The sequence below is a fragment of the Cavia porcellus genome, unplaced genomic scaffold, assembly GCF_034190915.1.
Source record: "Cavia porcellus strain 051 isolate PalLab524CR breed Dunkin Hartley unplaced genomic scaffold, mCavPor4.1 scaffold_27, whole genome shotgun sequence".
Classification (NCBI taxonomy): Eukaryota; Metazoa; Chordata; class Mammalia; order Rodentia; family Caviidae; genus Cavia; species Cavia porcellus.
The window spans coordinates 51,354,611-51,379,923 of NW_026947510.1; the positions used below are offsets into that span (position 1 = coordinate 51,354,611).

The window sequence follows — 25,313 nt, forward strand, 5'->3', positions numbered from 1 at the left end:
AGAATAGGAACTTAGTATCCAAGATTCTCCAATCTACCTTTTAAGCCATCTCTTCCATGACATTGGTCTCCTTTTTTTTTTTTTCCCCTTTTTATCGATACCAGGGATCGAACTCACGACTGCCTGCTTGCAAGGCAGGTGCTTATGCCACTGAGCTAAATCCCCAGCCCGACACTGGTCTCTTATTACCCCTCAAACTTTTCTTCTTCCCTTTTTTCCAAATATCTAATCAGTGCCTGTTATCTGTCAGGAACCTATCTAGGCATAGAGGACACACCACTGTCTTCGTGGAAAAAGAAAAACAAACACCATGTATGGCAAGTCAGATGGTAGCAGGCGTTATGAAGAAAAAATAAAAATGGGGAAAAGGAAATAGACTAAGGGGTAAAAAAGTTACCACTTACATAAATATATAACATTTGAGTATATGTCACATGTAAACAAAAAGGGGAATCATGGAGATATCTGAAGAAAAAGCAGAGGTCCTGAGTTTAAGATTGAGTTTGATATGTTCAAATAATGCCTAGAAAGTCAGTTTGGTTTTAGTAGTAGAGCAAACAGAGAGAAAAGGCACAGAAGAAACTGAGGCAGAAACAAAGTCAGCAAAGCAAATGGCACAGGGACAAATAGGGCATCTGACTTGTATGCCAAGTGGGATTAAAGCTAATGGCGGGTGCTGTGCAGAGAGACTAGGTGCTATAGTGCACACTTGTAATCCCAACACTCTGGGAGGCTGAGTGATGCAGGCTTCCAGCCTAACATGGGTAATGGGTAACTTACCAAGACCCTGTCTCCAAAAAAAGTGCTGGGGATATAGCACAGTGTGAAAACCCTGGGTTTAATCCCCAGTACTTTCCACAGAAACAACAAAAAGATTTTTTTTTTTATTCTGGGAATCAAACTCAGAATCTTGCCTTATCGGGCAAGCACTTGTGTCACTAAGCTATATCCCTGGCAACAGAAAGACATTTTAAAGGGTCGCTCTAATTGATTTAATCAGATCATTCTGATTGGGGAGGTGAGTGGGGAAGAACAATGGAAGCAGAGAGGCTAACATGAAAACCAGTAATAGGTCTAGAGATAATGGTGGCTTGGGTTAGGATAAAAGCAATGGGTGCATCATCATCCAAAGCCCCAGTCTTTCCAGTGACTCATTCCATTCAGCTCAGTGTATCTGCTCTTCTAATCCCATCTCCTGCTCCTGCTTGTCCTCTGGTGCCCTGGAAGTCATGTGTCTCCTCAGTAAACTTCTCTACATGTTCATTTCTTTTCTGTGATGTTCTCTTTCCTTTCAGCTCTAAAAGAAGCCTGACCGCCCCTGAGAATACTGCTGCTTTTGCAGTAAAAGTTGTTCTTTTACTATACCTCAGTAGAGGCAAGTCTTTTCCCTGGCTCCCCACTATCATTTCAAGCACCCTCTTTGCTTCCCAATACAGTTTCCAAACCACTTCTCTTCCCTCCATCCAAACTTCAGTCTTTAAAAAAGGTACTACTTGCAGTCCTCCTGAAGTCTTACCTTGTCTTCATCTCCATCATTTAGTCTTATCATTCTAAGGACTTCAACATCCTCATAGAAGCAACACTTTGGCCTCCTAGATTGTGACTACAATGTCTTTATACTACGAAGTGTATTTTTTCACCACTTCACCTCAGTTACCCACCTAGCATCAGAGCCAACACTGTCATCTCCTTGAAAATATTCCAGGCACTTCCAGCACTCGATTACCACACCAAGAGTCTGCACTAGTTTTCCCACTCCCATAAGTCTCCAACCTGCTTAAGCTCACTGGTCTACAGGCTGATTGCACCACTTTTTCTCTGCCTTCACTCCTTACTCATGTCCCTCTTCCTTTCATAAACCAGGTTAGATTCAATGGTCCAACACTATACATAATCCTTTGCCCCTTTTCTCATAGTCTAACTTACCTGGAAAACTTCAACCTCTTGTTAGATTCAACTATCTCCTTATTTCTCTCACATCTAAACAATGATTGCTGGACTAAAACTGCACAGCTACCCCTGCTAAAACTGAACTACTACTACTCACATTCTGAGTGCAATTTATAAACACAAACCTTTGGGCGGGGTGTGCGTGTGTGTGTCACAACCTCGCACTTGCCAGGAAAGCACTTATGCCACTGAGCTAACTCCCCAGTCCCTATAAACACAAATCTTAAGCCTTTTTTACTTCTGTACATTCGTTCCCCATTGTTTGACATAACTATTTCACACCTTTCCTCAAATCTACAGTTTTTCTGCACTCCCTACTCTTCTGCTTTTTGCTATATTCACCTTACATGTCACAGAAAAAGTAGATCAGAGGGACTCCTCATCTGCTTGAAAATCATACTAGCACCTTACCTGCCTAGCTCTAAAGCCACACATTTTGCCAGTCCCTCTTCTCAGAGCTGGATATAACATACCTCATTCCTGCAGTGAGCCTCTTTATTTCTTGCACTCTCTATTTTTTCCTATTTGGCTTTTCCCTTCTAACATAAAACATGCATTACTCCCATCATTTATGTTGGTGTATGCCTGGAATCCTGGTATCCAGAGACTAAGGCACGAAGATTGCTCCAAGTACAAGGTCAGCCTGGAGTATACACTGCATCCAACAGTGTAACACAGTAAGACAGTTGAAATAATAAGATCCTGTCTCAAAATATCAATCCATCCATCCATCCATCAATCCTCCTTTGAACCTACATTTCTACCCAGTTATTGCCCCAATCCTCTGTTCTGCTCTAAAACAGTGTTCATTTTTTTCAATATCCTCCTCACTTATCAATTAACAACTCAATCCATTCCAACTGACTTTTTAATTTCTATCATTTCAACTGAAACACTCTTACCAAGACATCTACCAACACTCTACCAAGTACATCCATGACCCTCATACTACTAAAGCTAATGACCAATTACATGGCTTTAAATAATCCAAACAAAACTGTTATTTTTTTTCTTTAGAGCGAACTTGCCTATTTTACCTCCTACCCACCCAATTCTCAGAGACCTTTGGATCTCTACTGAAATTATTCAGAGCTTTGATCTCAGTCTGTTCTCCAGATAAAGTTAATCCTCATCCTTTAAATATTAATAATGAACCACAACCCTAGACACACAATTTACACCTCTCTTCTGAGCTCCAGATTTATATCAAATGGCCATTGAACTTCTCCAGTTAAGATGCCTAATACATACTTAAAGTTAACAAGTCCAAACCATGAAAAAATAATTTTTTTTGAGATAGGATCTCATGATATAGTCCAGGCTGGCCTCGAACTCACTATGTAGCCCAGGATGGCACTGAACTCACAGTAATCTTGCTTCAGCCTCCTAAGTACTGAGATTACAGGTATGTGCCATCACACCCAGCCCGTGACTATTTTTTAAAGAAAAAGTCCTTTCATCCTAACTCCTCAAGCCAAAAGCTGAATACTGTAACTCAAATTCCACTTTCTTCTTGGTATACACCAAGTGCACCAAGTACTTCACTGGTCCTAGCAAAGTGCCCTCCAGACTCTAAGCCTTTGATTTAGACCACAACAACAGCCTCTTAACCTTCCTTTGTACTTTTCCTAAAGAAATGCACTCTTGTTTTTTCCTTTTAAACATACTTATTTGCATATTTATTTATTTTCCTACATCTCCAGTCCTTTAAAAAAAAATTTTTTTTGAGAAAGCGTCTCACTAAATTGCCTAGCTCCATCTTTAAGTCCTCCTTCCTGCCTCAGCCTCCCAACTAGCTGGAATGATAGCCCTGTGCCACCATATTTCACTTTCCTCCTTATACTACCCCAGTAACTTTATACTTTAATCAGAACAAAATTCATACCTCTCACAGGGAATGATCTGGCTTTTGCCTGCCTTTCTAGTCTTATCTTCCTACATTCTTTTTGTTCCCTGAACTCCAACCACACTACGCTTCTTTGCATCTAATTCATTTCTGTCTAATGACTCTGTATTTGTTATTCCTGCTTATAATGCTTTCCTCCCATATTCTGCTAAGACTCTGTTTCTCATGCAGGCCTTTTTCACCCTAGCAAAAATACTCAGGGGTAGATGGCACATACCTTTACAGCACTTGGGAGGCTGAAGCAAGAGGACTTTTGCAAGTTTGAGGACAGCCTGGGCTACACAGAGAATTCAAGGCCAGCCTAAACTATTTAGTGAAACTCTGTTCCCCATCCCCTGCAAAAAAATGATAATAAAACAATTAAGGATCATTCTGAAGGATCACCTGACCTTCTCCATAGCTCTTAAAACTATCTTGTTTGTTCACAGGTCTCTAATTTTCTTTCCCAAGTTTCAAAATAAGTTTCATGGAAAAGGACGTTGCCTTGTTCTGTGCTCTTTGCCACCTCAAAGAAAATGACTGGCACACAGTAGTCACAATAAACAAGCATTAACTGCCCAAGTCTCATATAATTAATAACTTGTTTAATCCTTACAATTTTCTGAATTTTTAATTATATATTAAACCAATGTTCTCCAAAGTATAAATTATGCGGTAATAACAGAAGCTTTTCAAGGTACAAATCTGATCATACTTCACCTGGTTTAAAATGCCATCATGGCTCCTAATTGGAATAAACATTATTAAACTCTAGATAACTTAGTCTCTGTAGCTTTTAATTCTCACCATTTCACTCATCCCACAAATACTAGTCATGGAATTATATATGGCTCCCAAAACATTATACTGTTTAACAATCTATTCCTTTTTGGAATAATCAATGACTCTCCTCCTTTTCCGTATCTGCCTCCTGCTTTGTAAAGGCATTTTAGAACTCCTGAGTGTTTTTGGCATTTCTGCTCTTTTGTCTCTTGTTTATCGGGAATGTTCATCTACTCCTAAAGCCCATCCCATCTTCTTGAAGTATACACAATGTTTCCTTCTCTATTTCTGTCTAAAATGGATTTACGCAATATTTAAAGATGATCAAGTCACTTTTTTGTCGTCGTTGTTGTTTTAAGCAATGCTAGGAATTGAGCCAATGGCCTGAAGTATGCTAGGTAAATGCAGCGGTAAGTTTCTTTGATTTAAAGTATAGCTTTTTCTCCTCACATCTAGGTAACGTCTATATTCTTTCAAGGTCAAACATTCACAACAACTATCTACTATTTCTATGAATTCTCCATCAATTCTTCAAGTGACTCCACATAAGCTTTTTTTGAGTTTTGATTTTTGTTTTTTTGGTACTGGGAATGTAACTCACAACTCTGTGTTTACTAGGCAGGCACTGTGCTGCTGAACTATATCCCTGGCTCCACACATGCTTTTGTCTTTACTATTCCTCCAAAACAACACTTTCTAAAGTCACCAGTGACTGCCATGTTGCTAAAACCAGGGATAGTGCGCACTTCTCCCTCTTGCCACATTCTCTTACCTTGACTTTCTGGTGTTCTGGTTTTCCTTCCGGAAGAACAAGTTCTCCAGAGCCTTATTTCCTGCTTCCTTCGTGGTTGCATTCCTCTCTACTAGGTATTACCGTCTCTTCTTCATTTTAAACTATACCTGCTCATGGCTTCAACGACTATCTCACACACATTTTCACCATTTTATGTACCTTAAGACTTTCTCTTTCCTTGTGTATCTGTGAACCTAGCTAGGCAGCTATCTAAACAATATTTCCTCTTAATATCTCAAAACTATTCCAAAACACCAAATCCAAAGTCACACTCTGATCTCTTTCAAATTTCCTTCTACAAGAACCCTGAGTCTCTTCCAAACTCTGACAACATCCTGTCGATCGTACACTCTGAGTATCTTCCCCACACAGTTCCACACAGTTCCACTGGGCATCCTGTCCCTGAGGCTGCTACACAACAATCAAGTCACTTCCCTCGGCATTTTCATTCTCCTCTAATCTGTATAGATAGCTATATATATATATATTTTAAACCCTAATTATAAACTCCACCTTATTACTCTTAATCCTACTTAAAACCTTTCAATGGCTTTCCACTGCCAAGTACTCATTTCTAGTATCTGGTCTTAAATATTACCTGAACTGAACTGTTTCTACTTGTTATAACTCTGTATACTGTCCAGATCTGTAGGCCAACTCAAACGACAAAAGAGTGATAAAAACTGAGCATTAAAAGATTAACCTAAATGGGGCCAGGTGTGCTGGTGCATACTATCCTGGCATTCTAGAGGCTAAGGCAGGAGAATCAAGTCAGTCAGGCAAACATAGCGAGTTAAGGCCAACCTGAACTATGTAGAGGGCTTGTCTCAAAAAACCAAGAAACATAACAAAACAAAACAAAAAGAGATTAGCCTGACTACAACTTAAATGAAAAAGGTACTGTTGTTGTTATTACCTTATATTTGCTTTGCACAAAATAGCTTCAAACAAATCCTTCATGAATATTTTTTCTATAATCTGTTAATATCAGTTTAAAGATTAGAAAATTAATGCTCAGGAAAGTCATATATGGACAAATGGCACAACTGAGAACATAAGTACCCCCTCTGCCTCACAGTCCATGATTTCTGAGTTTTATGATAAAACTACTACTTACTACTTTATCCCTAGAACAGATGACACATATTTTTGTAAAGATTATTCCATGAATGTTTCCCAGAACTACTATTTATTTTTTACTACCTGAAAAATCAAGGTATACACAGTTAAGCAAAACATCTCAAGTAATTAATGGTGATGCAAACAGGTTCCTTATTTTCCTTTCTCCACTCTGTTCCTGTACCATGTTGAATGTAGCTGGAAACCACTGAACATAAGGGAAAAGGTTAAGCATAATATGCCAAGCTTTAGAGCTAGAGAGACCAGAATATAAAGCATAACTCTGGCAATTCTAAACTGTGTGATTTAGCAAGTTACTGAAGTTTCTGCTTTCTCAAATGTAAGATGATCATAATAGCTAACTCCTGGGTGTGTTGAAGACCATGCGGGCAATATGCCTAAGAGGTATGCTATCACTCAGTAGATAGTTTAAAAACAAATCAAAAAATATCAGCATCTCACCAAGACAATGTGAAAACAAATAGTCATGGTTTTAAAAAAGATGGGACTGAATTTCCAGTTTTGCACCATTTACTGTCACATACGTCCCTTGCTATCTTTTCTCATTTGTAAAACAGATATTCACTCCTTAGTGATACTGCAAGGATGAAATAACGTATAAAAGCACTTTCTTAATTAAGCATCACCTATCACTGTGTTATAAACACTTTAAGTTCATGAGATGTCTTTAACTTTTGTATTTGTCCACTAAAGTTATTCATTAAATGATAGCAGAACTGATTTATTAAGAAAACAGAGGATAAGCTCAGTGGTACAGTCTCTGCCAGGCAAGCATGAGGTCATGAGTTTGATTCCCAGGACCAAAAAATTTCTACCTATAAATTAAAAATTAAAAAAAGAAAACATAATTGACCTATTAAAAACAACATTTCAAAGTGAGATCCAGAAATTTATCCATGTAGAATACGAGTAACAGAGCCTGGTGCCAGACTAACTAAGGTCAGTTCATGTCCTGTGCTCTGGGACTTTAAACAAGTGGAACATAATTTTGTTCACTGGATATAAATTGTACAATTATCAAACAAAGACCTTTCCTGGGTACAGGAATCATGTCTGACTGCCTCTTTCTCTTCCTGGTTTGAATAAAGATGGCACAAAGAAAATACTATAAATGAACTAATGAATGTTCAATAGTACACCAACCTCTTCCCCCATTCAGAACAAGTCAAGAGGATATTCTCCAACAAAAAGCAACCCTTGCTGGGCATGATGATGCAAGCTTGTTCCCAACACATGGGAGGCTGAGGCAGGAGGACTGCTGCAAGTTTGAGGCCAGCCTGAGGTACTCAGTGAGTTCAAGGCCTGTGTGAACTACACGTAAGACCTTGTCTCAAAAAAAAAAAACAACCTTAAAGAGGGCTCCCAATCCATGAGTACTTTAAAACACAAAACAATTACAAGAAAAATATTTTTGTGTTTTCAAAGTTCTCCCTACATAAATTCAAAGATATTCTCAACATGATAGATATGTATACACAGCCAGGCTGGGTGGCACACTCCTTTAATCCCAGCACTCAGGAGGCTAAGGCAGAAGGATGGTTGCAAGTTCAAGACCAGCCTAGGCTACAAAGTGAGCCCAAAGCCAGCCTAAACTGTATAGTAAGACCTTGTCTCAAAAAAGGAAGGGAGAGAGGGAGGGAGGGAATGTATATATAAATACTGAGAGCAAAAGTTTATAGTAACTATTTATGGAGAACCTAAATTGTGCTACATATGATGTTAAGCATGTTGCCTAAGTTATCTCAATCTTCACAACAGGTGATGGCAGGCACTGGTTTCTCTTTGTGACAAATGAACAAGCTGAGGTTTTGAGAGGTTAAGTGACTTGCTCATAGACACACATGGAAACAGCAGAGAAAGGTTTAGTGAAGTCTCTAACACTTTTTCTTTGCACTATACCATGCTGTCCACAGATACTAAAATGCAGTGTAACCCAACAGGAAAGATCTGACAAAGAAATACAAATGGCATTCTATGTCAGTTTTAGGAACATAAGAGCAAAGTAATCAGCTGTATTCAATTACACAAAAAACTAGGTGAGCAGTACCTTTTCCTCATCAGTTCTATAGATCCTAGAAATGTCCACATCACTCAAAGACACTGACAACTGAACATGATTGAATCGTTTTTCTACACTGTTCAAACAGTGCCTTTGTCTTACTGGTGCCAACCAAGCAGACTATGGAGGTGATATATGAAAATGTATTTCACAGCTGTCTCATGTTCTCTAAGACCAATATATTCTTTGCACAATGGATGTCTTTCTGGAACACTTATTGCTGCCTAAAACTCAAAGAATTTCAGGACCAAATAGGTTCAGTTCAATACTATTATCTAATAATGTGGAAACTGAGGTTCCGAATGATTGGTGTTAAATGACTACCCATAGTAAAGCCTTGGTACTAACTTGCCCCTGAACTGGTCCTGGCAAGACCTAGAACAGATCATGGATCTCTCATTTGTAGTCCAATCGGTTTTCTCCATACAGCTCCTAAAGGTGTCCTACTTAGTGCCTGACCATCTAGACTTCCTTCTCTGTATCTATGAGTTATGCTGCTATGGGTTCTCTGGACATATTTGCTGAACTGAACAACTGAAAGGGCAACAGGCTACACAACAGAGAAAATAAGAAGACAGTTTTTCTCCATTAATGCATGCTACTCTAACTTTCTGATGTGACAGCACACATAGAAAATGATAGTGTCTTTATGTCACACAGTGACAAATGAAGGTACACATCAATGTAACCAGTGGAACCCCAGATTCTATCTGATTGCTCCCAGAATTATGGAAAATAGTTATCTTGGCATATCAGAATCTCAATCTTAGATGTGACATATTGGTTAGGAGGCCCTGTTCTGGAGCCAATGAATAAAGGGAGATGAAAGAAATATATACAAATAACTGTAAGAAATGCACAGAGGAAATAACTAAGGAGACTGCTACTGTCTGCTTGTATCACATAAATAGGTGAAAATGAGGTTGATTCAAATTTCTTTCTTTCATATCTCCTCTTCCAAACAAATCAAAAGACAGACTGTCCCACCCTTCTGGTCAACAGTGCCGATCAATTCTATCCACAAGGCAGGTGAATACTACTTAATGTACATTAGTGTGTTAGCAAAGTTCTTCCAGCTCTCATAAAGACAGTGTTACAAAAATAAATCAATAGAGGGGAGGAAATTACATTTCAAGGTCATATTCAAACATGAAGGTAGAACCAGGGAAAGAAACCTTTTCCAACACACACATACAGATACACACACATACTCACACACCTTCTGCAATTCAGTTCCATCTGCACAAACTTAATTAAAATTCTGTCTTTTGATATTTACAAATTTGGCCTGTCTGAGCCAAGTAGGTTCCTGCAATTCCAGACATCTATGCTAAGGGGCAAAGGGCAAAGTGAAACTTTCAAAAGCTGGATACTATCCAAGGGCACTGCATCTAACAGGCTCCCTTAGCAACACACACAGCTGTCTGCTCAACAGAGATAGCATCACGTTTGCAAGGGACTATAGATACTCTTATTTTCACAGCTGAGGAAGTTGGAATGGGTTGGGGGGCCTTCTATTATTTTCTCTGACATTTTTCTAACATCACATTTCATAATTCACAAACTTCTCCAATGCCACAACATTTTCCTCTATCCCAAATTAGCAATAAATTAAAATAGTGTAAAGTATATACTGTCGGTGCTTTATAACGTCTGGTTATTAATTATTATTCTAACTGCTACAGACTTGAGTTCTAACTATGGGCAACTGACTGTGACTTAATTATTCCTTTATATAATTTTAATAACAACAGTGACCTATTTCACATGACTACTGTAAAGGACAATAAAGCTTACAAAAGCATAATCCTAATTAAGGATATCACTTGATTATTAAAGTCAGTGCCCCCCAAACATAACACAAGTTGACTCCACCACAAAAGGTGTTGTTCCTGAAGCCAACAACTCCCACTTGACACTTGCTTTCTCAAACCTACCAAGCCCAGGGGAAGGCACAGCTTTGGGAGCTCAGCCCTTACGCTCAAGTTGAACAAGATAAACAACATTTTAAAACAGAACAAAACAAAATACCAATGTTACAATCACTGCTAGGTTTTAAAAACCTAACACCTGTGTGAAGAAGGGAATGGAGCAGTCTGTGCTCTGTGGGGAAGGCCATTTGTGCAAGAGCAGAACCTCGCAGCTTTCCACTCCTTATATGTGCAAGTGCAAGCCCTCGCCCACAGCACTCTGTACTCACCCAGAGGTACATCATGTCAGACTAGGCTGCTGAAACTCAGCGGTCCGTTGATCTTGAACTGCAAAAAGGCACTTCAGTAAGCTGAACGCAGGAAAAAAGACGCCAGAATGAAAAGCAAGGGATCGGGGTGGGGAGAGCCCCCCCCCCAATCACTTGAGTAAAAATTCCTATAAAATGACCGGGTCTTCTCCTCCCCCTCCTCTCCAGCTGACTGTTCTGTTGTTCTTTCTCCTCCCTCTCTTGTTCTCTCTCTCTCTCTCTCTCTCTCTCTCTCTCTCTCTCTCTCTCTCTCTCTCTCTCCTCCCTCCCCCCTCTCCCTTCTCTCTCTTCCTCTCCTTCTCTCTCTCTCTCTCTCTCTCTCCCCTTCCCTCCTTTTCTCTCTCTCTCTCTGTGTTTCTCTGCGTGTCTCTCTCTCTCTCTCTCTCTCTCTCTCTCTCTCTCTCTCTGAGTTCCGAGCTGTCTGCATGGGAGTGTACAGAACGCTCTTTATTTGTCTTCAGGATATCTCTGTCATTCTATTTCTAAAAACAATGACCAGTAACAAATATTACAACAAAAGACACGGATGAGTGGGGTTGGTAATAAACCACCAGCACCAGTTTCTAGTCCTAGCCATAAATTAGTTTGAGATATGTTCTTTAAATATGAATGAAGCATCAAACTCTGCTCCAAGATCAAAGCAAGTGCATCAATTTTCCCTCTGCTCCTACTCTTACAGAACCTCTTTGCAGAAGCCAGGTCCACACAGAACCTGCTCAGAGATGACATTTCCTTCTTGCAACAACAGCCTGCCACTGCTATTCTTTATATTGTTTCATGTCTAACCTTAATCTTGTAGGATTTTGAAACACAGACAAATAGGCTTTTCACCTTTTTTATTCTTTTATACAAAGCTCACAACATAGGTTTCATTCTGTTCTAAAGGGAGTTAAGTGGATCTTGAGCCCCTATCACACTACATATACTTTACCTGGCATATGAACAGGGCAAAGAACAAGGTGCAGGCTTGAATTTTGCATCTCCTATTACTATCATTACAACCTGGCAAAAGTTTTTCATCTTTTCAGGCTCTGTTTCCTCAACCAAAAAATACACAAAAATACTCCTTTTGGAGATGCAAAAAATACATAAAAATACTCCTTTTGGAGTTGCAATTAGATTGAATGATATAACTGAGTAAATTACCTGCCGTGACCCTGGGGATCACAATTTCTAATTTCAGTTACATTCAAACATTTATTACGTGCCTTCTACGTGCTGTTATGTACACTGATGAAAAGTACTATCAAATCACCTGTCTGTTCTAGAGGGTTCTGTTCAGAAAATAACTGAATTCTTCATATGCTGATCCCCATATCTCCCTTACCCCCATTTCTTCATGTTCTAACTCACAGGTCCACCGTAGCTGTAAGTGGCTCTCCTTTCTGTGCAGAGGTGGCATCCACCTCTTTCACCAATTACAGTATTCTTGTACCAAGTTTCCATCCTTTTTCATATCCTTCAGGGAGGAAACCAAAGACCCAGCTAAAGTTCATCTATTTTTGGTCATGGAGTCTTTTGCATAATATCTAGCATGTGTCAGGTATAAAAAGCATTCTCAAAGTGTTATTGTTTTGATAAATACTCTACTCCTCTAACTTGTTAAAAGAAAAGCCAAACAAAATAAAAAGCAAACAAAAACAAGAGGCCTAGCACGTCCTGCTGCCTCAGGGCTCTGGTTTCTTTTAGACACATTGAAACAGCTCCCTCCAGCTCATGAAAATCACCAACTAAGGTCTGAGAGTCCCAGGAACACTCAAAGTAGGCCCCATACCGGGGGTAGGTATGGTCTCTTTCCTTCTAACACTGTCCCCCTGCCACCACCATGATACTCTGGTCCTCACTATCTGTTAAAGTGAAGATTCTTTTTCTCGGTGTTGAAGTCAGGTCACTTTTTTTCACACTATATATGTGCCTTTTGCTGGAGTGCTTGTAATATCTTTGCTTTCCTCCCACCTTAAACTTTCAGCTCATTTAAACTTGGAGAGGCAAGGCAGGAATTCTTGGCCTCACCAAACCTTTTCCTTTGCTTTATGCAGAACTTCTGCTTCCTGTAAGGCAGGACTACTTCATTTCTAGTACGAAAGAGGAATAAGCACATCCAAGCTTTAAAACTGAGACAGGGCCAGGTGTGGGTCAGCACCTGCCTGGCAAGCACGAGGTCATGAGTTTGATTCCCAGGTACCATAAAACAAAACCTTGACAGTCTTTTTCTTTCCTTTTTGGCAGTGCCAGAGATCAAACCCAGAAATCTGTGCATGCTAGGCAAGTGCTCTGCTACTAAGCTATATCCCAGAAGCCTTTTTTTTTTTTTTTTTAAGAAAACAAATCTTTACTTTCTGTAATTATTTCTTAGATTCTTTTGTGTGTTCATAGTTAATTTGTATATGCAAATTTCTTGTCTCATTTCATAGCCTATCCCCTAAGTTTGAAATCATCAGCTCTCTGTAATTCATTCAAAATAACTGTATTATCATTACACTAAGAGTCTGGAAAATTTTCAAACTCTTTGAAGAGTTTTTACTATTCCTAATTTTCATTTATTCTTAACTACATATCAACAAAACAAATGACAAAATTTGAAATATTCATACTGCCATTTATAGTTTCATCTTTCAGTCGAGTGTGGCACAGGATAAAGATATTATCTACTGCAAAGAGAAAAGTATACAAAAAATCCTCAAAGTAAAAGCAAGGTTTAAATGTTTAACAAAAGCTCTGAAAATAACTTCTAAAATTTTTGTGAGCAGAACAAATCATTTATGAACTTTTTGTCAGGTAGGCACTTATACCTCCCTCAGCCCCATTTACAAACTTCTTTAGAAACACAAGAGGAGTTTATCAATTTCCACTGAAAAGGCATGTATTCTTTCCTGATTATAATTTTTAAATTAGGTCAACATACAGAAACGAAACTCTTCTGCATTTCCTCCACATACATGCACACAAAACAAAAATTCAAGCCCAAGGTAATCTTTTTTTTCATGCTCCTGCATGTCCAAATTTCTCAGCTTAAAGGGGGTGTAGGTAGAAGCAGAAGAAAATTTTTTCTTTCCAATCAAAGTCAAATAAGGAACTCTATGCTTTATAGTTATGTAGATTCATATTAAGAGACAAAAAGGTACAATGATTCCACCTTATGAAACTACTCTGAAAGGATCAGTCTTCCATGGAGGTTAAGATACACACACTCCACTCTATCAGAAGACCATTTATCAGACTGTACTTTGAAGCTTATCATTCTCTGTATTAGTTCATAAGTAAACACATGTCAGTTTAAGCACTGGAAGAAAAATTCTCCCAGGGAGAGCACCAGAGGATGTTTCTGGCATGTTTTGACTTTGAGAAAGAAAAATCAGATAATCTGATACTGCAATATGGGGCTGGCTGCCAATAATTCTAGCCTTATAATGTATCCTGAATTCCTGCTTCAGAAAGTGCTGGGTTTTGTAACATGACAAGTATGGTGGGCAGAAAAGTTTTAGAGCCACATTTTAGACTGTCTACCATGAAGTCTAATAGCATGAGACACACCTTATTTTTTACAACTTTCTTTGTGGTTTTAAAGAGTTGCTTGGAGGTACTATGTACATCTAGGGATCTGGCACAATTTCTAAAAAACATACCTGAATTAGGCATTGAATTTTTCAAATGAACTCTGAAGCAGCCCTCTGTAACATAATATATATTACATTCACTTCACACAACATAAATGAGCTAAAGACATGGGACACAGGAGGTCCACTGAATCTGCCTTACAAAACAAAATGTTGGGCTGGGCGTGGTGGCGCACTCCTGTAATCTCAGCACTCAGCAGGCTGAAGCAGGACAGGAGCTGCAAGTTCGAGCCTAACTGAGGCCAGTCTGAACTGCAGAGTGAGACCCTACTTCCAAAACACAAACAACAAAGTTTTAAAAAGTAAGATTCTATTTATCTTATTTTCTCATTATTACCTTAGCAGAGATTCCCACAGGACAGTTCTCTAATAGAGAACTTAAAGTATGCCTCATGGAATAGCACCTAGTATGGCATCAACTCGAATCTTCTTAGATGTAAAGAATCTCAGGCTCCTCTCCAGATAGACTGAAGCAAAAGCCCCACAGGCTTCCACATACTGCAGTCTAAGAAGCTGATCTAGGCAGAGCACTGGCCTTACACAGTAGAGACACTGGGAGGTGTTCTGCTGCTTTTCCATAAATCTCAACCGCTCTGCAAGGAAGAGAAACTAGTGAGTATTCTACCCCCTACCCCGCTTGCTGACTTTTTAATAATAATTTTAATGAGTATTCTATCCCTGCTTGCTGACTTAATAATAATTTTGTATCACCACCAGCAGCATCTTATTTACTTGGAACATTCTGTGTACCATATCGTCACAGTAACTCTGAAAGGCAGGCCTTGTTATCTTTTTCACATTTCAAAGGACAGTGAGGCTCAAAGTAGTTAAATAATAAACTCATAGGGGCTGGGGATTTAGCTCAGCGGTATAAGTACCTGCCTTGCAAGCAGGCGGTCTTGAGTTTGATCCCCGGTACCAATAAAAATGAAAAAGACCAAAAAATTAAAAAAATAAACTCATGGTCTTATAGCTAGAGAGTAAAGAAGTGAGCCAAAAGTTGAACACAAGTTCATTAAGACTCCAAGATAATTTATTCTATCCCAAACTTGCTGATAAAAATCAAAGTGAGACTGGCAAAACTTATGGAAATTCTACCCTGGATATACCCCTGCTCTCTAACCCTGCTCACTGCGAAGAGTTAAAACAATGCCTTAGACACTGGGCCTGAGACTTGGGATACGTACACTGCATGTGGCACTGACAAAAGCACTGCTGCTAATGCAGTCATTAAGAGAAAGCCCCCAAAATGCCTCATCAAGTGTGGTTATCTTCTGGGATGTCTAAAATAAATTCTAGATGTATACATGGAGAGAAAGGTACATCTCAAAGCTGACCACTTGCCAAAGCAAACCTTTTTTTTAAAAGGAAACCAGTGTTTCCACATCTAACACAGAAACTACATTTTCTTTAGAACCTGCTGCTTCTTAATACGCTTCAGTCACAATCTCAAAGAGCCTTCCCTCTGATTAACATGCTCTGGTACCCTCCCTACCGGTTGTGGATCTCACAGAGTCTTCCTGCCTCAGTCCTTTATTTTTTTCATTACCTACCCACTCCAGTTCTGTCTTTCATTCCTTCCTTTGTCCAGCTGTGGTTGCATGGTCCATAATTATAATCCCTGTCTTGCGAATACCCTCAATCATTTGTCCTCCCATCATAGCCACCTGGAAAAAATCCAATCTTGGCTAAATGCAAGTTTCTGCCTTCCTGTACCTATGCACCATCAGCTGAATGTTGCTAGAAGAAAATCACAGAACTAACTGACTGAATCCACTATGCATTCATAATCACAAACCTCAACAAGGCACTCAGCAGTGCCAAGCAATCCTACAAAAGCTGCCCCTGCAAGTTTTCTTATTTTCCAAAAATGATTATCTGTTGCCTTTCCAAGCCTGGGTCATTCTCCACGTAGGACCTCTTGTTGGTCTGTTCCCTGTACATTTGTGTCATTTTTAAAGAGAAGTATTCAGACAGTATCTTTTCACCAGTAAAATCTTCAATTCTGGGGGCTGGAGATTTAGCTCAGTGGCATAAGTGCCTGCCTTGCAAGCAGGCAGTCGTGAGTTCGATCCCTGGTACCGATAAAAAGGAAAAAGACAAAAAAAAAAAAAAAAGAAAAGAAAAGAAAAAAATCTTCAATTCTTCCTAGAATTATATGCCCTCCTTCTTCTTATATTCCATTTAAATGAAGGAGGTATTTTTACCATCTAATGCCAATCTCAATACCTGTGCTTTAATGCCATCCCCTGGTGCTCTGTAAAAACTTGGCTGCCCTGTCAATCATCCACTGTCTCTGACATCACTAATTTGTCCCTGCTCTTTGACCATGGTAATGCCCAAAAAAAACATCTTCAGAAAATTTCTCCCCTGCTTTCAAACACTGATAGTGGAAAAGTGTGAACTTCTTTAAGACATTTTTTTTTATTTTAGAGGTAAAGCAAGCAATAACCATTGAATTTTGAAGTAAGCACAACCTGTGATTCAACAGCTTCACCCTCCTCCATTTATTTCTGTTCACAATCACAGCAAAACTTGTCCAGAAAGTTTTCCAGATCCCTCTTACCTCTTTCAAACCTCTTATTTCTCTTCAATCTACTCAAAGTTTTCAAGTCCTCTAACCTATTATATCAGCCTACCAAGGTCTACTCCCTTCATAATACTTAACCCAATGGACATTTTACTGTCCTTAATGTGTGTGGTCTGAGATACTATTATCTGTCTGTCTGTTCTGCTCTCCTTCATTCTATAACTTTGATTCATGCTAATTACTTCTAAATTATATCCTTCAGTCTAGACCTCTTCCCATCCTACTTGGCTGTTGGACTGACAGGTCAGACACCACACGCCTAAAACTCAGTCTTTGTTACAGCTTGTATCTAGATTGTTCCCCTTCAAAGCCCCATGCCTTCATAGGTGGGGCTTTTGGGAGGTGGCTGAATCACTGGTATGTGATGCTGGATTCAGATGTGTGAACATTGAATAAGGGTGTATAACTAAATTAGTCCACTGGATAGGTATCATTCTGAGTGTGGGTGATGGGAAGGTCTATCCTGGATATGAGTGGCATCAACTAACAGGCTTGTAGCCTGGTAGTATAAAGGAAAATACAAATGGTAATATAATATAGCCTGGTAATATAAACAGAAAGTAGGCTTACTGTTTTCTACCTACTGCCTGTTCTCCAATGGACTGTTTTTCCTCTTCCACGTCCCTCAGCCATGCTGTCCTGCCTTTCAGCCAGTCAACAATGGACTGAAACCTCTACAAACTACAAGTGAGCTAAAATAAATCTTTTTCTTTTAATTTGAAGGTGTTGGGTATTTTACCTCAGCAATAGAAGAGTACTTAAGACAGTCCTTAATTCTCTGCCTCTTTCACCCTCAAATTCAGACCATCCCTACAGTTCCCTACGTCACTATGTGCTGTTGCCTAACAACTGTGAAAGCTAGAAACCCCTTTTCTATCTCGCACCCCTCACATCCAACCTAAGTAAGTTCTGCATGTGTGATTTCTTCTGATGACCCCTGCTGCCACCTTAAGTGACCATAACCTTTCTCCTGAAATCACTACACTTCCCCCACTTCCATTGCTGATCCCCTTCAAAATGTTCATCATGCAACAGCCGTGGGATTTTTAAAAATAAAAATAAGCTCATTTTCCTCCTTTTGCATCACCTCACAATATTTATTCTTCTAAACTCTTTGTAATAACCTTGAGAATCCTTTATGATCTGCTACATGCCCAACTCGCCAATCTTATGTCTTACCATTCCCTCATCTCAACCACAACTTTAAATACACCGTCCTTATATCAATTCCTGACCTAGAACAAATGCAACCTCCGTTAGCCCCATCCTGAAAACCTTCCTCATTCCATCTTCATTATTTGAGAAGCTGGCTCCTTCTTACCTTTCAGATCTCAGCTTAAATATCAATGACTTTCTCAAATAAAACTCTCCAGACTAAGTCGTCCTTCCCTTCAGGCCCTTTTGCTCTATCACTGTGCCCCTTTTATTTCTAACAGCTATCAAAATCTCTAATTATTTACACTTTATCACAGATTTCTCCATTAAACAGTTCTATTTTAAATATATATCAGATACAACTAAGAACTTTGACTACAGAACAGTTTATCCACTGACTTTTTCTTAGGGAAGGTCAAAGTTATTTGTAGGAGTTTCTGGCACTCAGGAAGTTGTCTAACCACATCCTATAAATAAAGTTGGAGTGTTAACTAATGTCACCCTAGTTATCAAAAGGACTCAAAGCTTTACCAAAGATAAATATATGCTGTCATCAATAGTTTTAGAATTTTTACAGTTTGAAATAATCATTACGCTAATACAAAAAAGCAGTTTCAACTTATTTACTTAGGCTATTTGATCACCAGTATTCCAAACTGTCTCCCTTCCACTGGTATAAATTTACTTTCCTAGACACAATAGAATAATAGCATCCCAATTCAAGTTCCACTCTTGTTGGATGTAAGTTAATTAACTAGAGTCTGACTACAATGTAGGCATTTGAATTTAACTTAGCCACAATTAAATTTTCAGTTCTTTAATCACACTAGCCACACACCAGGTGTCCAAGGATCACATAAGACAAGTAGTTATCATAATGATCAGAGCAAACACATCCATCATCACAGAAGGTTCCACTGAACTGAGCTGTTCCAGAACATGGGCATAACTGAAAGCAGAAAGGCCTTCTAAGTATCAAGAATATCAAAACATGTGTGCATCTTCACCAGTGGAAAAGCTCCAGCAGGTCTTCTTTCTGAGTCTGTTTCCCTTTTAGGAATATTTCTGCCCTGTTAAGCTAGCTAACTGCCCCCCAACACTCAAAAGGCAAATTAAGAAAGGAAACTGAGAAGTAATAGGGATTAAGTACCAAAGGAAAGAGGGATCGTATGTTAGAGGCAGCCATGTCAGGAAGATCCAAAGGGGAAAAAATCTAAATAGCAAATATTATTTTAAAAAGAGACGACAAATTGGGGTCACTTGGGCAAAACCAGCAAAAGCTCCTGAAGTACCATTCTGATATACTTAAACAGTAACTGTTGTTGACAACTATGTTAAAACCATTAATGAGTATCCACTATTTCACTAAGAAAACAGAAATTATAGTCACATAATACATTTTAAAAGAGTTTATTTCCAAAGTGACTTAAAACACCAAATCCTCCCAACTAGTTAGAAAATTCAACTATCAAAAAATTTTTTAAAAAATTTTAAAACCAACTTCATTCCTAAACTATTCTGAATAGAAATTCAGGTCAAGACACTAACTAATACTACTTACAAAACAGGTACAGATGAGAGTAAGACAAGACCTTTTTGTAGTGTAGTTCCCACACAAGGGAACACTCCAGAGCCTCTGGGTGGAGGAGTGGCACAAGAACAGGGGCGTAACTTTTCACAATATGATAACCATGTGCCTTTTGAACACTCATACAAATGTGCAAAAGTAATAATATTTTTAACTTTAAAAAAAGTTCTGTTCCCCCAAGAAATGCATAAGCAACATTTATCTAGGTTTCAAAAAACAGAAGGAAAAGATTCTTTTTCATTACCAATGACTAGATATGTAAACATATTTCATGTTCACATTTTTCTTATTAAAACTTCAATATTATCTGAACTCTCAAAACAGTATTTCAAAAAACTCAAAAATGAACTTGAAATAAAAACTGCAGTGATCTTTATGTTTCATACTACTTAATTTCAAAAAATATTTGCACAAATAGAAATTTAAGGGGGAAAAATCTTAGTGGATATCATGGCAAAGACTGACTGACTACCTCCTATAGGCACTACGGAATGGTCTTCTGTACCACTGACAGTCTCTAATGCTGAAATGGTAGTGTTTTTTGTTTTTTTTCTCTCTTCTTCCTTTAAAAGTTCAGTTTTCATTCCAGCAACTACCATGTAACTGGGTACTCCTACACTTCTTAAAGTAAACAAAACAAAACACCAACTAACTCCTAACCTCTACTGTATGCAGTTGGGTGCGGCCACAAGACTGGTCCTAGCCAACAAGACAGAAGCATAAATGTATTTCCCGGCCTCCTCAAGTAGGAAAAGGAACACATTTGCTTTTCTTCCTCTCAAACTGCTTCGCAGAAATGGAAAAATCAAGGCTAGAATCATACCAAGCAACTATGCTGGAATCCACAAGTAGAGAAGCAAACAGCATAAAGGATCCTTGGTGTCTGATAACTACTGAGCACCCTATCAGGCCTGGACTGCTTACTGTCAGATTTCTTTTTTTGGGAAAGACAAATAAGACTGTCTCTTACTTAGCTCAGCCTTGGGGGGGCGGGTAATAAGAGTCACATTCTATGTAGCTGAACTTACTCCCAATATGTTCAACAATAAATTTACTTTAACTTACAAAGTTCAACTTCACTTGAAACAACAGAAAACTCTCTACACATCATTAATATGCAATTCTAATGAATCCTGAAATGTTGGTGCTATGATTTGGATCTAAAATATCCTACTGAAAGTCCTATATGTTAAAGTCTTGATTACTAGTCTGTGATACTACAGAAAGGTGTAGAACCTTTAGAAGATGAGGCCTAGTGGAAAGGAAGTTATGTCAGTGGTGATGTGCTCTTAAAGGATACATAGGGGCCCTAGATGTGTGTGTCCTCGTGTGCGCACAGGCATCTGTGCCCTGCATCATGGCCTAAAACAATGAGACAAAATAAATATTTCTTCCATGTTGGATTACCTCAGGTATTCTGTCACAGCAACAGAAAGCCAACAATCAAGTACGAAGTCTAAGCCAAGAAATCAGTCTATCCCTCCCAACTTACTGTCCATATCTATTCTGCACCAAAATGACAAAATGAGAATTTAAATTAACCATCCCTGAATTCATGAGTGAGAAAAAGTATGTATGCCTTCATTTTCTTCATCTCAAAAATGAATAACAAACTTTGTAGTACAGGGATTTTGTGATAGCCAAACACAGTGGTACCTCAGTTCACAAACTTAATTCTTTCCAAGATTCTGGTTGCAAACCTAATTGGACAAGAACCAAATCAAATTTTCCCATAAGGTCAACATGGGCATAGCTGAAAGCTAACCTAACCACTGAATTTGATTTGGTTTTCATTCAATTACATTTGGGACCAGAATCCTGGAAAGAATTACGTTCCTGAACAGAGCTACTACTCTAGACTATGTTAAACTATTCTGTAAACAGAGTATTACATACTGTTGTTACCATCACAACACTGTAACAACCAACTGGTACATGTGATCACAAGGGAAAAAAGTACATAAAAGCAATTAAATGAGTACAAACTTGAGTTTGGAACTCGAGAGGAATTCAACGAATTTGTCAAGCCTCTTTCACCAATTTTCTCATCTTTCTATCCTTCAAAAATATTGTATTAGAATCTTTGGCTACTTTGTTTTGTTTTGCTTTTTGTCTTTTTGAGATAGGGTCTCGCTATGCAGTTCAGGCTGGCCTTGAGCTCACTTTGTGGCCCAAACTGGTCTCGAACTTGCTATGATTCTCTTGCCTTATCCTCCCAAGTGCTGGGATTACAGGCGTGTGCCACCATGCCTTGCTAGTTACCTTCTTTAAAGCACTGGGGAGAAGAAAAAAGTTGAGTATTGAAAGGGGGCGGGGGGAGAATAAAAATAGTAAATGGTTTGAAGCGTCAGTGATTATGGTGCATTTGAAAGTTCTTAATATTTCACAAAATAATAGGTGGTCTAGCCATAATATTGACATTAGCAATATTTTCTTCATTCAAAAAATGCTAAATATATATGTGTATTCTAGGGGCTGGGGATTTAGCTCAGCGGCATAAGCACCTGCCTTGCAAGCAGGCAGTCGTAAGTTCGATCCCATGTGTGTGTGTGTGTGTGTGTGTGTATTCTAGTATGTCAAAACTAATCATTTAAAAAGTAGGATGCCGTCTTTGAGAAATAAGTATAGCATATGAGTACCTCTATACAGGAAGTTTTTACGTGGATTCTTCTATACAGGAAGACACTGTACATGGATTCTATTTTGATAACTGCAAATTTTATCTAATTTCAACAATGTTGTCAGAGTTTCTCTCTCTCTGTTTTTTGTTTTTTTCTTTTGGTGCCAGGGATCAAGCTCACAACCTCATACTTGCAAAGTAGGCACTTATGTCACTGAGCTAAATCCCTAGCCCCTGTAGGGGTTTCTCTTAAAAATGGCCTCATCTCTTTAATTTCAACCTTAAAATAATTTTTCTAAAGTGTGTTTGAATGTTTGAAAAACAGCAAATGAATTTATTTCTTGAAACCAGTAGGTCATTTTTAAGACTACTTCTGGTAATTCCTTTAATCCATACACACATTGTATGTGAGTCATACCAGTGCTGTGTTGCTCAATTCACTATATTTAGGTAAGTATCCCTTGGTCAAATAAATTTTAAGTGGCTTACTACTTGTACAATTTCAGATTTTTTGTATCCTTCTAACAGGACAGTAAAATTAACATTTCTCGCAAACTTTACAAATACTCAAAGCAAGAGAACAAGCTATTCAGGGGTGGCAGAGATTAGCTGACAGGCACATGATATCAGGAATCTGCTGCACAACTTAAAGGCCTACAGTTGGGATAAGGAGAGTGTGAGAAAAACAGACACAGACAGTTTAAAAGATTTTGTTTCCCAAAAGGGATACCAAGAGAAAGGGAGCCACTGATGATTTATATACCCATCTACTTTGAATATCCATATACAAATAGCTTTACATAAGCTCCTTGGAGAATTTAGAACCACTTCACCTTCCCCACATGAAATGTTGATAATGTCAATTTAAGGAAAAATTGAAATAACTTTATTTTCTGAGAAAAATAACTTCTAATTCAACCTACACTGGACTAGATTTCTTTATCCCAAATCTAATCCATGATTTTGACATCAAAGTCATTCTAAAAATTAGTATATATCAAACAGATATGTACAGACCACTTTTAATAACAACTGAAATCAGTGGGACTTACTTTAATTATTTCTAAAATATGGTTTATTTTTAGTAAATATTATAGCTCCCCACATGGGAAGCTATAACCATGCCAGAAATTTTCAGTGAGGTGATAAAATCCTATTTTTAGAGCTATCAGTTGCTCCTTGCTTGGGTTGTAACATAGTTTCCACTTTAAGCCTGGTGTGACCTCCCCTGACTTCTCTGGGCTCTGATGTTTCTTTCATCCTGCAGCTTCCCACATTTATCTTTATCTCAGGGTACTTAAGTTAAGATACTACCGGGTGTAGGGGAAGGGATCTTTATTTCCTACTGGAAGTTTTGGGGACTTTAAGAGAAACGCGAGAGTTCTTAATTTGATGGGTTTTCAGAAGGAGAACCCCAAGACTAATTCAATCATAAACTATACATACAGCCATGCATCTGGCTGATAATGACAACAAGGTCTATATATCTTGGCTTTCTATGTGATTTAACCTAAAGTTTCCCATCTTTTAAAAACTCAGTAAGAATAAATACCAAGGTGTTTTAATACAGAGACCACTATACTCTCTAATCAAGGGCAAGTTACACAAGAGAACCGAAAGATAAATGTAAGAGATTAAATTTCTCATAAAAATTGTGAGTTCAGGGATTAAGTTGTTATTGTTCTTTGCATTACCTGCTGGCATCTCTATATTCCCCACTTAAACTGCTAACTGGGAGAATCTTCCTTCCCGGTCTCTGGCTCTGTGTAACTCCATCAACAATTCTAGGAGGTATGAGGATCTTAGTCCTATGCGGCATTTTTACTGTTTCCTTTCATTAGCTGCACCCTGATGCATATTCCACTTCACCCCCGCCCTGCCTCACTCCATACTCAGCATAAAATTTTAAATGACCCTGTATTTACTCCTCTGGAAAACACTAACCCCTCCAATCTCTTTGCTTGTTCACTGTGTACCTCACTCTGTCTTGGTCAGTAGGTCAGTCGGTCAGTCTGCCTATCTATCTCGTTCATTTACTTTTAGTTATGACCTTAAGAGCATATCCTGCCTCTCTGCCTCTTTGTGTTAATTCCTTGCTTGTATTATATCCTGAACTAGACTACAAATTCCACAAGAGCACTGTGACCATGCCTTATAACTCATCAGCATCAGCGTCATGCCATGTGAAAACCATAGGCACACAGTGAAAATCGTGGAAATACTGAAATACTTCATTGTTGAATAAAGAGTATTTCCTATATAAAATCTGCAATAGCACACAATTGGGAAAGGCCAACATAATGCTAGCTGAATTTAATCACAATCAATTCCTCACAAGCAGAAGTAAGAAGCAGGTGGGCACTGAGAAATGTCATCGACCTTCTCTGGATTCTCATCGCCACTTTCAGGTGGTCAGAAACACAGGGTATACCAGGTGACGACACAAACAGTAAAATAAAAACCTTCCTGCTTGTCTTCACTCACCTCTATCCTTTAAGGCCCATCTCTTCTCCAAATTTCACTAAATTCACAATGAAATTTCCTAACTCCACAGCACTTAAGACTCTTTTTAGCATTTACACAATCAGAAGGCAATTTCAGTAGAAGTAATTCAAACTAAACAGCCACTTAGTCCAACTGTTAAAAAGAAGAAAAAAAATCAAACACCAGAAAATGCTTCCCTCAAAGTTCATTTTTACCAATCGTGAAATGCACTGCCCCTTTCAAAAGAAGAAATCGGTTTTACAGGGTGAGCAGAGCTGAAGCATTGCCACGGGGGATCAAATGAACGTTCAAGATGCAGAATGGTAGCAAAGAAAAACAAATTTGGAAATGAACCAGAACCTGGAATCCAACTGCTGAATCACACTGCTCAGCAGTACTTTAGCAAGTTT

At 38.6% G+C, this 25,313-nt stretch overlaps 1 protein-coding gene across 23 annotated transcripts in view; it reads right to left on the minus strand.

Annotated features, from left to right (window-relative positions):
• Rbfox2 (RNA binding fox-1 homolog 2) overlaps positions 1-25,313 on the minus strand; it is a 259,340-nt gene that overhangs the window by 133,254 nt on the left and 100,773 nt on the right. Inside the window, exon 3 of one of the 23 annotated variants that reach the window (XM_063238447.1) lies at positions 10,811-10,868. The exons of the other annotated variants lie outside the window; for them this stretch is intronic. Within the exon in view, the coding sequence (XP_063094517.1) occupies positions 10,811-10,825 (15 nt within the window). The 5' untranslated portion in view covers positions 10,826-10,868. The remainder of the gene's footprint in view (positions 1-10,810; positions 10,869-25,313) is intronic. 23 annotated transcript variants of the gene reach the window in all.